This window comes from Aspergillus nomiae (assembly GCF_001204775.2).
Source record: "Aspergillus nomiae NRRL 13137 chromosome Unknown contig00096, whole genome shotgun sequence".
Taxonomy (NCBI): Eukaryota; Fungi; Ascomycota; class Eurotiomycetes; order Eurotiales; family Aspergillaceae; genus Aspergillus; species Aspergillus nomiae.
In genome coordinates this window covers 38600-53287 of record NW_015378151.1, presented here as the reverse complement: position 1 = coordinate 53287, position 14688 = coordinate 38600, and the positions used below count along the sequence as shown (strand labels likewise).

The 14688-nt window shown below is 47.0% G+C and overlaps 4 protein-coding genes across 4 annotated transcripts; 3 read left to right on the top strand and 1 right to left on the bottom strand.

Annotated features, from left to right (window-relative positions):
* Positions 1 to 196: 196 nt before the first annotated feature.
* Positions 197 to 1270, top strand: ANOM_005032 (uncharacterized protein; the record flags this gene model as incomplete). Its single annotated transcript, XM_015550289.1, has 1 exon — positions 197 to 1270. One exon carries the CDS (start codon positions 197 to 199, stop codon positions 1268 to 1270), a length of 1074 nt encoding a protein of 357 aa, XP_015407912.1.
* A 3133-nt stretch (positions 1271 to 4403) lies between these two features.
* ANOM_005031 (lectin) lies at positions 4404 to 4845 on the top strand (the record flags this gene model as incomplete). Its single annotated transcript, XM_015550288.1, has 2 exons — positions 4404 to 4606; positions 4704 to 4845. The coding sequence occupies 2 exons, from the start codon at positions 4404 to 4406 to the stop codon at positions 4843 to 4845; spliced, it is 345 nt and encodes a 114-aa protein (XP_015407909.1).
* Positions 4846 to 5845: 1000 nt separating this feature from the next.
* On the top strand, positions 5846 to 6244 carry ANOM_005030 (uncharacterized protein; the record flags this gene model as incomplete). Its single annotated transcript, XM_015550287.1, has 1 exon — positions 5846 to 6244. One exon carries the CDS (start codon positions 5846 to 5848, stop codon positions 6242 to 6244), a length of 399 nt encoding a protein of 132 aa, XP_015407910.1.
* Positions 6245 to 9251: 3007 nt separating this feature from the next.
* Positions 9252 to 10975, bottom strand: ANOM_005029 (MFS transporter; the record flags this gene model as incomplete). Its single annotated transcript, XM_015550286.1, has 4 exons — positions 9252 to 10079; positions 10135 to 10218; positions 10277 to 10649; positions 10710 to 10975. 4 exons carry the CDS (start codon positions 10973 to 10975, stop codon positions 9252 to 9254), a joined length of 1551 nt encoding a protein of 516 aa, XP_015407900.1.
* Between the last annotated feature and the right edge of the window lie 3713 nt (positions 10976 to 14688).

Sequence of the window (14688 nt, the reverse complement as noted above, 5' to 3'; positions counted from 1 at the left end):
TTAATCCCGCCCCCCGTATTTTCATCGTTTCTTCATGGACTAAATTCTTTGCTCTCTTTTCCCTCTCCCACGCCTGCCTTTCTTCTGTATACTCTCCTCAACCACTCTTTTTCTACATTCAACCCTCCCAGTAAATTAACAAAAAAGGGAAAGGAGAAAAAAAAAGTTACTATACGTTTGTCACAAGGGGAAAGAGATGCCCACCACTTCCTTCGTTCTCGACTCGCCCATCCCTCCCCAACTTGATCTTGCTGGTGCTCCCTCGCAGCTCTTCCTGCCGCCGAATCCCTCCGCCTCGTCGGCCCTTTTTCGCTCCATCGCCATCCCCAGCCGCAAGAGAGTGCGGGGAGTGGAGTCCGGACATCGCTCGTGGCTCGATTCTCCATCCAGTCCCACCTCGTTCGCTGTCGCCGATGATCGTCTCGCCGGAGTAGACGACGTCTCCGCCGAGCATGACTACCGACCCAGTCGCTATCGAGACCCGCCGCTGAACCTCCCCCTGGATTCCAGCGTTGAGTCGCTCAGCGATGCATCCGGGGCTCGTCGCAAGCGCAGCCGTCGAGATCCGTCATCGGTAGTGGCACCATCCCCGTCGGGACCGGAGGATGAGAAAATCACTCAGGACGACGACTACTATCCTCAAACCGCCCCCGTGCGCTGGAGCCGCGCGGTTTTGGACGTGGTAGGAAAGGTCTGGGACTTTTGCTGGTCGGGAGCCTTCCGCGGGTTCTACGCCGGTGGTGGTCGTGGGTATTCGATGACGGCTGGTGATCCGTCGGTATCGCTGGGCCCTGACGACCACTCGTGGCAGCCAACGACGGAAAAACATGATCTGTCCTCCCCATCTGCCGGGACTCATAGTTGGAGTGAGTCGACTCTTTCGGGCGATCACATCGATGACGACCTGCATCACAACTGGGTTGTGGTGGGCCACGATGAGTTCGGCTATGAGGCAAGTCCATCGGCCCGGAGGCGAGTCCACCGTAGGACGTCCTCGTATGGCCATTTGCGTCGACGACAGCCGGTGAAGCGGACCTTCGTGTCGCAACCAGCGTCGATAACGACCAAGTCGCACTTCTCCGCGCCGGCGAAGCCGCGTGAGACCCCTGTGTCGGTGGAGACGCAGCGTTACATGGCCCAGAAGCGTCGCATGGAGCGCGAGGAAGATGCGAGCCTGGCCCGCTTGAATCGACAGCTGCAGGCCATGATCAAGGAAGGGCAACAGGCGTTGGGAACCAGAGTGGAAGTGGACGACTTCTTGGAGGATTAGGATCGGTGTTGCTACTTTAATTTTCTCACCAAGGGATACCCCACACAATCGTTTAATGTTTGATTTTCAAAAGGACCGCATTAGGGCCTTTCTCGTTCCTGAGGGCATGTTGGTATGGAACTTTATTCGACGAAGACTCGACCTGTTACGATACGATGCAATGTTTTTATTATAGTGATGTTAGCCATAACCATGAATTACGAAGCATGAAGAATGACAGTCATTGTGTTGACCGCGTCTGAACAAAAGTGTTGATCTTGACCCGGCGTATACATGAATGAGATTAAAAATTGTATATATGAGACCCCATCTCCCTAGTTACCGCGTGTTCGGCTCCGTGCCAGCAATATGGACACTCTTCTGCAATGTCGTGACCACACTGGTGAGGCCCTCCTTACTCGTCAAGTCTTTAAGATCGTTAAACTCGAGTCGGGGCTGGATCTGGTTCGGCTGCATCTATACCCCATTAGCATGTCAACATTCAACCACGTCCCCAAGCGGGCAACCCAGGATCCAGCTAACTCGAACGAAAAGAAAAAAAAAAAAGGAAACATACAGGAGCCGGCATAGCCATCGAAGCCGCAAGGAAGAGAGAAAGGACGGCAACGGAGAGCTTCATTGTGAACGAGTCTGGTCAAAGAATCTACCACGGCTTGTTAGCGCAACCCATTCAAGAGACAGCGAATGTGGGGGAGATGCCATACGTTTTGGTACCCAGAGATTGCAGTCGATATGGGACACAAGAGTTTCAGGGAGCAGGAAGATCAGGCCTTTGGGAGGGATTTGGGAGTGTTTTCCGCTCATATACTCCGTGATTGTTGTCTCATCCCTTCATTCCTTGTTTATGTCTCGCGTCGTTTGTTGGTATGCGGGAACGGGAGTATTTTGGGTTGACGGGGAGGCGTCTTTTGGGGCTCTTTTACTGCTGTGAGTTTTTCTTTATCTTGAAATTTATTGTTTGGAGGGTTGTGATTGTTTTAGGATGTGAGTTGAGTGTTGTATTACAATCTATATTACTGATCATGGAGCTCGACATGTCGACATTTAGTAGGAAAGCTGTAGTGGGTTCATTGGGAATATAGGGAATCCAGGTTCCAGAGTGATGCACTCCTGGGAATGTCGATAATGTGCCACTCTCGGCTTGATTGTCTATGGCAGGTTTCGTGCTGCATTAGAATACCTCGTGATGTTTATTGAAGGTGGCAGGCATACTGGACGATCATTGGCCAATCATAGCGCCGTCCGGCAACATCGGCACAAAGCTTGGCCTGGAGATCCACAGCACTAGTGTCGAGTTTTCACGGTGGATAAGCCAACCCAAATGGTCAAAGGAACAAAAATTTCTGGTTCTCTGAGCCAGAAATGCAAAAACAGATGACCGACGCAGGGATCGAACCTGCAATCTCTTGATTCGTAGTCAAGCGCCTTGCCATTGGGCCAGCCGGCCAATTGTTGAGATACTGCTCTCTTAACAGTTATATAATGTATAGCTATCTTATGTGTTCAGCTTGTTCCCCAGTATGGTCTATATTCTATAAGCGGGGAATCCCTGTCGGTAATAGAAGCTGGTTGCTTAGAGAATCCTATCTGGGTCGAGTATTCATTACAGGTGAAGTGGCTCTGCTATATCGGAGGTTAAGGCAGAGAGGTAAATGTTGAATCTCGACAACACAGGCCATAACCATGGGTTTTCTTAAACCAAGAGGTAGGGGTTGTGTTTATACTGAGTATTGGGGCGACGGTAGTAAAGGCCTGAGGCAATCAGATGCAGTTGCCTGGAGACGGCTTTATGGCGTACATAGCCAGCCAATCAAGCGGTTGACTTCTATACGATGGAACTATATAATAGCGGAGCGATAATCTATCATGGATCACTTTGGTAAGACCGTCATGAAGACCAAGGCCAAGTTCTCGTTAATTTGAATATTTCCTTTATCCCGATTGCTCTGAACCCTGTTACTATGGAAGATCATTGCTTTCGAATTGACGACGTTGCGCCCTAGCTCAGTCGATTCCTCCAAGACTTGACAGGGGCAAATCTCTAGCCTATCTATAAAAAAGCCATTAACAGTCCGTTCTAAATCTCCATTTCATGTATTCCTACTGAAATATTGACTTCTGATAACGATGTACCGCGCTCTGGTCACCTTCCTGTCTTTATATATATCGACCGTGGCAGGTGGAAGGATCTTGTCCACAACATATACCAACAAGGTGCTAGTTCTCCGCTCCTATCCATTTTTTGTCCGATTGAACGTCGAGTATAATTGTCGCTGCGCACGGAGCGCTCACTATATGCACGTCTACTTTGCCCCACAGTAGCACTGGTGACTGAGGATCCAATGAACAAAACCTCTTCCCCCGCCTCATCAGAAAAGCCCTTGACTTCCTACGATCCGAATGAATCTGTGCCGGGCAGTGGGCACCTCGTGCGCCAAATCACTGATGTAACCATCAATACATCACACTCATTGCTCAGACCTCCGCCTACCAAATATGTTACATAACAGATGGATACCCTCCGACCCAGTTGAAGCCATAGGAAATGGCCTTGTGGCTGTGATCAACATAGCTGAAAGGCACAATCCCGATCTGATAGTCCAATCATCAATTCCGGAAAAGTTCGCCCAGGCACACTAGTCTAGGCGATCAGGTCTTTCAGACCTGCACTGCTGAGCTGTCTGACGGGCTGCGCTAGTTCAAATTCATAGCCCAATGACCCTGCGCCTTGAAATACGATGCAACGAAAGACAACACACAACGTCATGACAATTGGAAAACTGCTCACCAACATCGCTCTTCTCCCCACCACCGTAACTGCACGAGTCGAGCTGAAAAAAAGATCCAATCCAATAGGAAAATCCACTATGGTGGGCAGATGCAGAGGGAGTGGCGAGCTGAACATAGGACTATTGATCCCCGTCTGTCCGGCTTGAACCAGCACAAGAGTATAGCAGTGCGCGGTGTCGACTCGGCATTTCACGGCTAAAAGAATATGGAAATGGATATATAAACGCCATCATCTCCCCTCCATGACCAACTCAACACTCCAGTCTCTCAAGCAAATCCATCAACCCATCTCCTCTCACGCTCAAACGCACCTCGTTTATATTTCCCTACATCTTTTCTCAACATGCCCAACACTCTTGGTAACGGTGAATGGCTTGAAGTTGGCCAGAGCCTATGGAGTCAAAATGGCGAGACTGAGCTGAAAATGCAAGAGGATGGCAAGATCGCGGTTTACGTGAACGGCGAATGTGTATTCCAGAACACAGACGAGCAGAGGTACGATGTCAAGGGTATCCATATGCAACCCGATGGGAATCTTGTTATGTAGTAAGTTTACCTTTCCCCTTGTGTTCAACTTTCCTTCCGCCTTTTTTCAAGACATCGAGTTTGATTGTAAAGCCCTTCCCGGTTAACTTCTATCTAGCGATAACAACAACACACCCCTCTGGCACACCGATTCCACCGGGTCATCGGACCCCAGCTCAGTTGTCTGTGCTGTGCAGAACGATGGTAACGTCGTTCTGTACACTGGCCAGGCCATCTGGGCCACCAACACCGGAAGATAGCCTTAGCCTCGACGTTAGACTGTCCAAATTGATGGTCAAAGTGCAAGGGTTTAGATGATATGGCAGCAAGAAGACTTGGTTGAAGAAGAGACAGATTCTTGGCTAGGAGGTCTTACTCACTCGTTGCTTTGTGTATATAAGAACGCAAATGAACGCTTGAACTCCGTTGAGTCCTTTGAGATTTGTAGGTCGAGTTCTCCAGATCGTTGCTACGTAGTTAAAAGTGAGCACGGCTGAATCTAGTATAAATCTGACATAGTAACATCAATCCTTAGCGCCGGGTCCAATATAATTCCCATCAAGAGACCTTCGAGCACAGGACGTAGGTCAACGAAAGATCGGCAAAGTGGCTCAATCATGCTCACAGCACCACACGCATTATCGTGGCCACCTGCCCGCAGACATCCGGCATGGATTTGCGGTATTTCCATAGAAATAACTTTAATTATATAAATCCATAGATATATGTAAGGCACCTAATCTAGGGCTTAGGCGAATTTTACCAGAAGACCACACTCGTGGACCCTAGAACCTCCTAAGTAGCGCACTGGATAGTCTAAGTTCACCGCGTGCCTTACAAGATAACTATTCGTTTGCTAATATCCATATATATACTATAAGCTAGGTCGAAATCTATTCTGTGCATTCTCGATTCCTGTATATTCTTTGTTTTCCAGCAGTCGCGGATTAACGCTATATAATAGATAGAAAGAGGTGGATTTAGGATACTGTATGATACTGGATATACTTCTAGATAATCTTTATATGACCGAAATATACAGCAGTATCTACCTTCACTGAGCCTGATAGCTTTATAGACTGTCTCTTCACTTGGCATGGTCACACATCTGTGTGACTTACTTGTCTTGACTATTCCATTCCATTTATTACCCCTCGCTTTGCTCTTTTCACTCCAAATCTGATCTGACTCATTATATATTTTGTCCAATCTATTGACTCTTTTTGCAAGTTAAACGAATCAATACCATCTGTAAACGTCATGTCAGCACTGTTGTCACCAGGTGATGCTTTAGCCCTCGAGAATTTCGAGCCCCTAATGGAAAAGCTAGTTGATCAACATCACCGCCAGTTCGCGAACGCCCTTTCGCTGTCCATTTCGTGGGAGGATGACAACACCAATGCCTGTACGGATCTTGCCAACTTTCAGGCTATCCTCCGTCTGTTTGACTACCCAAAGGCGGAAGAATACGTGATACCAGTCGACGCAGATGCGCCTGGGTGGGACGTTTCCGATAAGATTCGGGGCCTTATCTGCCAGGCCATGATAATGACTGGGCGAACTATCATTTTGATTCACTATGGTGGCCATGGATTGAACTGGAATGATGAATTACACTTCTGTAATTCCACAGGAAGAAAGCTTTTTCAACGTGAATAGAAACATGTTGGATCTAGTGGACTCCAAGCCCGTCGTAACCGATTCCCACAACATTGATATCGTATTTATCTTCGACTCCTGCTATAGCTATCTGGTGACTAGGGAGTATACTTGTCATGAAAGAGTCGTCGAGATACTTGCAGCCGTTGATGAGGATAGCAGACTCGCATTTTTTCTCGGGCCTTCAGGCCTCGTTTACAAGCAAACTGTATACAGAGATCCTCAGAAGAAAGCAATCAGGAGCCAAAGATGTTGAGCTCGCTGAGCTGATAGCGTATCTTCGCAGAAAATCTCCCGTAAAGAAGCCCGCACATCGCCTTCTCGTCGGCGCCAATTCTTTACGTCTTTCCATCAGTGGAGATACTGAACGGAGTCGATTATATGATTTATCCGAAGGGGCCCAGTATATGTACCCCCGGGGCCAGCGACGTACGCTGTGTTTTCATTCAGATTGGCAAAAAGCCTCTCTATCGACCAAATAGCAGACTTCTGTGACTGGATCTTGAAGCTGCCCAGAGAGATTGGGCTAAAATTAGAAGCCGCCTACGAGACACAGTCCATGACTTTGATCTTCAGGCACCATACGCCTTTTGGTTGAAGCTCACTGGGTACAAATTTGTTCAACTTATATGCGAGGCCAAATCGGAGGATCTTCTTCTGAGCATCCCCACCCTATCGAGTCCCTGGTCCCACAAGGAGAATTATCATCCAACCCCAAAGCATACGGGGTCTTAGAATCAGTGATGAACGGGATGTCTTAGTTAGGGCATTATTAATCTTCGATCTTGAAATCACAGCCTACGCTTACCACGCATAAACGCCCAACCACCCGAAGATGGCCATTAGCGCTACCTGGAAATTCTTTGATTTATTCTACCGGAGAGGAAATAGCTCAAGAATTGACCAATACTAAACTGGCAAAACACCAATATCAGCCACGATAGCCAATAGACCTCGAATATTGCCCACATTGCTTCCGATAATTTAGTGTATACAAAACGTCCTTCAGTTTCTGGCGCATTTTTTTGGTGCACGCCACCACACGATTCTGACCCAAAATCTAATTCTAGACCAATTTAAGTATTCCAAGCAGTTTAAGCAGTATAAATTATCCGAACTGCCTGAACTGCCTGAACTGCCTGAACTGCCTGAACTGCTGGAACTGCTGGAACTGTTTGACTGATCTGCCCAATCTGTCTGATCTACCTGAAATACTTCAATCTATATACTTTATAAACTTGAACTGAGTTGTCTGATCTGCCAGACCTGCCTAAAATGCCTGAACTGATATAGATACTTGAAATGCGTAAACTATTTAATTATTATAACTGCTTAAGTCGCACAATTAATCTCCTGCGCAACGTGTCTTTCCATTATTTTGTGAATTGTAAGATTCACCGCTTTTGTTGTTATCGTAGCCAATACTAGCTTATAAACCAGGGTCCATATCAGATAGCAAACTCGCATTTTCCCCGGGCCTTCTTTTACAGGCAAGCTACATGCAAAGATCCTCAGAAGAAAACAGTTCGGAGCCAAGGATGTTGAGCTTGCTGGGCTGATAGTATGTCTTCGCAAAGAATCTCCTGTGAAGAAGAAGAAGAAGAAGAAGAAGAAGAAGAAGAAGAAGAAGAAGAAGAAGCCTGCGCATCATCTTCTTGTTGGAGTCAATTCTTTACGTCTTTCCATCTCAGAAAATACTGGAGGGAGCCCGAGTACGCCAACCCCGACATCACGTCCACCACGTATCAAGCATCTAACTGAGGTCTCTAGTACTACTACTACTACTACTACTACTACTACTACTACTACTACTACTACTACCAAAGTCTTTGATCAATCCTACCGGAGAGGAAAGAGCTTAAGAATCGACTAATAGTCAAGCCGACAAAATACCAATATCAACCATGTTTGGCCAACAGACCCTCGACCATTGCCCACATGGCTTCGAATAATGGGTAGCCCTACTCGCAGGGCAGTAACCAGGGAAAGGTTACCATGAAACTCCATGATGTCCTGCAAAGACCCCGACCTATGAGATGACGCGGACTGCATCAATCGTGCGAGATATGCACTGGATGCGAAGATATACTCTTGGTGGGAGAAGTAGCACAACATTGTGCATGGGATATCCCCATTTAACAAGGGTACAAAGGACAGCTGTACATGTCTCGCGGAATGCATAAAAGACTTGAGATATCACACACATGCAAACAAGGAGGGGAGATGATGATAGGGTGTATGCAAGCAGTCCTTGTTTTGAAAGGCCAATAATATGATACTCATTAAGTCTGCACGTTGCTCCACAGTAAAACTCATCCATCCCTTTAATGGGGTCGCTAATCCAGCCACTGCCGAATATGGAACCCAGCCACCGACGTAATGATTTACTATTTCATACATGGCTACATGTCAGAACCGGTTCGCCAAGCATGTCATCCGAGCTTAACTTAGCGGGAAGTATAAGCTTACTTTCCACTCTGTACCGGAGGAGACTCAATGATCGGGGATTGTATTGGCGGGCTAGTGTTAGATTGTCCGAGTTCTCAAGTGAGCAGTTTATGTTACAGGTATGTGATGGTCAGATTGGGAAGGGTACCCACATTCCAGAGACATCTGTGAACTATTGGGATCTGCATGTTTTATTGGATCCACCAAGCATACAAGAGTACCTATCATAGTAGTATATGGATAAGGTAATATTGTTTCATGCAGTTTGTTAGAGACTTGCCATGTAATGATATTGCGATAGTATGTACTGTGAAGTCTCAGGAGGAAGCCAGACAAAAAATCAAATCGCTTCAGTCGCTCAGATGTTGTATCAATGTATGAAAAAGCAACCCCATAACAAGTAAAGTAAGATCAAGAACATCGCTAAACACAACCTCGGTCTAATCCCGAAAGCAAACGCTCTATATCATGTCACATCAAAATGAACGCCAATTATATGCAATAAAAGCTCATAGTAATAACCAAAGAAGTCAAAGTCACATGCGGCAAAGAAAAGAAGTTAGGTCATCTTTGGCATGAATTTGGGGTTGGTCCGGATGCTTTCCCCATATTTCAGTAAGAAGAACGATGTCGGTGCAAAGGCAAGCGCAATAAAACCAAGGAGGGTGTTTCCCCAGCCTAGGCCCAGTGTTTCGTACAAGGGCGTACCGGCTAAAGGGATAGTGGCACCAAAAACGCATCGCAAGGCCAGCTCAGCGGAGACAGCACTAGCGGCGTAGAGGGTATATGAATCAACAAGATACACCTGAGTAACGAGGTGTACATAGAAGATCCCTGTACCAATGAAGAAAGTCCCAATAATGGGGACGATCCAATGAAGCTTATACTGTGCAGACCAGCCGTACCAGAACAGGCCAATCGGGACTAGAAAACATCCAAGAACAAGAGGTGGAAGGCGGTGCTCTGGTTTCATCTGGCCGTGGATCTTTTCTTGCTTTTTGACATGTCGATCAGAGTAGTAGCCCACTGTGATCTGTCCGACGCAAAAGCCCATCCCAAGGCCCAGATATCCAAGGCCTGCCTGACCTGGGCTGAAACCGTAGACGTTCTCGAAGACGTCGGTGAAGGTAGTGAAAAGAATGTACATATAGCTGTAAGTGACGGCGCTGTAAAGGGATACGATCAAGACAATAGGCGACAGAAAGAGGAATTTGATTGGTCGAGTCAGCGATGTCAAAAGCATCTGGCTAGCTGTGCGTTCAGAGTCAAACTTGGTGTAATAGTGCTGCCCAGTAGCCTTCTGGAGACTGATTGCTTTGCGTCGTAGTATCGTTGGCGCATACGTCTCACGGAGGAATATCAACGATGCAATAACAACGAGGCCTCCCTACACAGTATTAGTTTTGCTGTATTTGAGCGCGAGTATAGGAACAGTAACTTACCAGTATTGCCTCAAGCCACACAGTCCATCGCCATCCCACATTCTCCACCATGTAGCCTCCGAATATAGGACCGATTACAAAGCCCTATAGTCAGGGTTAGCAACATTAGACAAAGGACAAACCAATGATTAGTTATACGTACAAGCAAGGGTCCCACGGTCCATATTGTCATTGCAGTTCCCCGTTTTTCCATAGGAATCATGTCAGCAACAAACCCTCCTCCAACTGTTACCGGCACTGAGCTGGCAATTCCCATGATTAGTCGAGAAACAATGAGCATGGAAATATTGACGCTGGATGCGCAGACTATTGCCGCGATCATGAAGAGGATATTCGCTCCGTGTGTCACTGGTAATCTTCCACTCATTTCCGTAATTGGTGTAAGTACAAGAGGCCCCACTGCTGATCCCATCACGTAGATAGAGACCATGAGAGATGCAAGAGAAGAGTTGTCAATATGGAACTCCTTCAGAACTTCCGGGACACCGGGAGCAAAAATGGTGGAGACCAGAGACCTAACAGTTGTTAGTATACCCGCCGTAGAGCTTTAAGAATTCAAAAGGAGCCAGACATACGTATTGAAGCTGCTCACTGATATCAGGCCAATAATGAGCCATTTCCGAGCATCGGACCAGTTCATGGGATTCCGAGGGTCGTCGGGGCCATCCCAGTGGACAAGACTGTCAAGCTCATCTTGGGACTGTTCACCGGCCTCAACGTCGCGGCACTCAACCCTCACACGAGCGTTTTCTTTTTCGACAAAGGACCCCAGACACTCCAGGCTAGATTCAGGGCTGGGTTCGACCGAGCTGTCAGGACCACCGGAAGACTGCGTCGACATGACGATCACGAAGGGAATAGGAATAGTAAGATCCTTGGGGATGAAATGAATAGAATCGACATTAACAAGCGGGCCATCATGGTCTTCTAAATATCTTAAGTGGACACAAGCAAATGTAATATTGGAGTCATTTCATCGGAGATGACCACCATGATGCTACCCTGATTTTGGACTGAACGCGCGTCCATACAGTCGGACAATTCTTGGTATGCCGGACCCTTGCTGTCTAGCCGGCCAGGGCTCCAGTGCTCTGTACAGCTTGAAACGCCTGGACCATGATACATGGTGGGTACGTACATACAATTAAAAATATCAGGCGCACAGCACGGGTAGGGAACAAGCAAAAAGGGTGGCGTTTCCACAGGAATCCCTTGCATGGATCGGCTCTATTCCAGCTCTGCCTCAGACAATGCCAATTAGCTGGGCCTATCAACACATGATCCACATAGGTTATGCTTAGGACACCTAATGATCCCCACATGATGTATTGCGGCGTCTGGGTACTCAGGTATCCCTTTCGAGATATCCCACAGTTACTTAGCTGCCCAGGCATGTGGCTCTATAGTGTTACCCACCTGGAACTTGCTCACTATGAATGTTGACGTGTCTTGAGTGGAGGATGAAGGGTCGAAACCAGCCATGGCAGGAGCTTGGTGGAACTAGAATATGATAACGGTAGGGAGAATGAGCCCTATTTGGAATTGGGATCCGTGTCCGGGGGACCTACCCGATGGATCAGTTTGTAGATCAGAAAAATTTTCGGGACCCCTTGAGGTGTTCATGGTAGGAGTCACCGCTATAGAGTTGGGGGGTTGACCCATCATGTGGAGATAGGAGACGGGGCTAGAAGGGTCTGTCTGTTATGTGTTCGATGTAAGAAGCGACACAGAATTGATTCTAAATTCGAATCATGCGGAGAATTTACAAAAATTTCCATGTCCAGGACCTATGGCGTGATGGGACATGGTTGCTATGATGTGATATTGAGACGAAGATAACATGAAGTATGCAGATCCGTGTTCCAAGAAATGCCTGAGGACGTTGACTAAAGCGGCAATGATCCGCCGGTACCTTGCCTTCCCGCGGGAGATCCTCAGGCGCCCCTCCCTCAATGCCCTACCCTACCCGTTGTCAATCCCAGCCGCATCGTTGACTTTCTTTCTCTTCTTGATCCATTCTTCATCCTTTCATTGATGGAATCGCTGGCTTTCCTCCGACAAGCATTGCGCCATCGAATCATACTACATCTCAAATGGCCTATCCTAGATTCTAGATTTGACACATGAAGAGGATCTTCAGAACTATTACTAACACTTAAGCCAATAAATGAGTTGGATCTGCAGGAGAAGCTACCTCAAAATCAAGGCCATCCGAGAAGCTTAACCAACCGTTAAGCTTTGGTGGGTAACCGAATCTTCGAGCCCGCTTGGCCGTTCCTTGGGACTCCGTGTGAGCTCTTAAAAGTTGACCTTCGAAGTCTGGTTCCTGGAGATGTACCCAGAATGGAAATCCGCCACAGCCGATCTATCGGGCCTAGGGAGCTTGTCCCTCGGGCTACAATTAGAAACAAACCTCCACATGTTGAAACTGACCGCTGACTACGGCCAACGCGCGTTCGGCATTGCGCACATGTTGCGAATTTTCGGTAAACTGGAAGGATGTCCGAACAATTTCGACAGCTCATCGGGAATTTTTTACCCAGAATAGAGAACGACCCATAAAATACACCAGAGTGTTCGTGGGCTTTTGCCCATTCTCGTTTGTTAACTCATATTAGCACTCCACTCACCTAGCCACCTGAATCCTACTCTAGGTGCGAGAGAACTCATCTTCACAACATCCAAGAACTTTTCTCGTCGCATTTCCGATGTCGGCACAATATCTCCGCATGCGCTGGCGCACATAGGAGCAGATATACACAACCCGCTTGAACTAGGCAGACCCTACTGACCTCCTATTGGTTTTAGCATTGGCTTTTGGCGTTCTGACAATGGCCAAACAAAATTCCCTCATCCCATGATCAGCGTGGCGGTGTACTGTTTCTCTACCTCTCATTGAGTTCAGCGGGCATTGTTGAAGCATACTTTTGATGCAGGCTACCTTATTCTTGCTACGCTTCGCGAGAGCCTGAATGTTAGGCATGTGAGATTAAGTTAATAGTTGAGTTTCCCTTGTTTCCGCCAAAACCGCTGACTCAAAAACCCCCCTCTACTCGGATTTCCTCAGCAGTAGCGTTTTGAAAGAACCATTGGTATTTCTTGGCTTGATGTTGACCAAGAGATCGGCGCTTCCTTCCACAAACCCGCCAGTATCCTTTTCGCATCCTATGAATAATAATTGTTTATCAGTGCCATCATTTTTCCTCTCCTGCATAATATTCTCTGATCTGCTTGCAAACATCCCAGATCCTCTTCCGGTTGACAAGCCCAGGAATATAGGTCCATGTCCCTTCCTTATACTGAGACTTTTGAAAAGATCCAGGAGCGTCAGGGAGAGTCGAGACACCGACTCCCTAGAGTGAAACGTGCCAGTATCCTGGAGCTCTCAGAGCCAAGGCATATCAGCTTGCAGTACTTTTTTCAAAAGATTGCTTGAAAGCACGGTGGCATTCATCAATGGCAATGCAGCTTTAGTGGCAAGTATGGACGCAACGGAAATACGCTTGAATATCTCTAGTCGGGTTTCGGGCGGGACCTTTTAAGATTAGACTGGGCTTGCCATAGTCCAGTTTTAACCTGGTGCATTGCTCACACTCCAGCTCCTCAAGCACGCCGCATAAGCTGGCTCGGTCGAAGGTTGTATTACTGTTTTAAGTAATGCACCTCCTGAGTATCTCCTGGTAGCAGATCCGATGGACAGGCCACGCAACTGGTTAATCTCAAGATTTGCAATCGTAGTACCTACGAACAATGAGCACTGACAACGACAGAAACCAGAAACATACACAGGAGTGTGGCCCCGTAGGAGCATCTGAGTTGGGGGAGTCGGGAGGGAGTGTATATCATCTATTCGCAATCAGACGCGTCGATTCCCCAAACACACAACCCGAGACATTACCAGGTAGCTATCCTCTCCCGGGGAAACATGTACACATATCTAAGGTATTATCATCAGTTATATTATAGCTATTGGCAATCTGAGCTTGCGCCCTGAACTCTAATTGGTCGACAAAAAATGGGACTAAAAAGTGCCTGTCTGAGGGGCAAGGCTGTAGAGACATAGAAGCTATCTTGCTCGAATATAAGATTCCTGGTATCTCATTACATGCCTATATTGAATTTTGTCTCGTCTGCAACCTTCTCGGATATCAAGTCGTTTCATAATAAACATGCAGCAACGCATGCGCTTCGATGATGTTGCTTGGGCCATTCCGTTGTTGAATTAAATATCAGTTCAAACAATGCAAAGTATTAGCAGGTTCGCATCTTTCTCGTCAGTCTTCTGGATTGAACCATGAAGAGAATATACAGTTGACTGTTCAAGCACCAAAGTACAACTATTCGTAAGCAGCAGGCTTTACAATACACGGCTTGGACAAAAACAAGCTATGGTAGGGTACGGTGGGACATTCTTTTGACGATATCAGATCTGTATATGCGATTATGTGTCTAGAAGTTTTTTAATCTCTGGGGCGTATTGTAATACTACTCTTTTATCTGCAGGGTGTTATACCTTACATTCCTAAACCTGATTTTCTAACAAACTGAGTATCA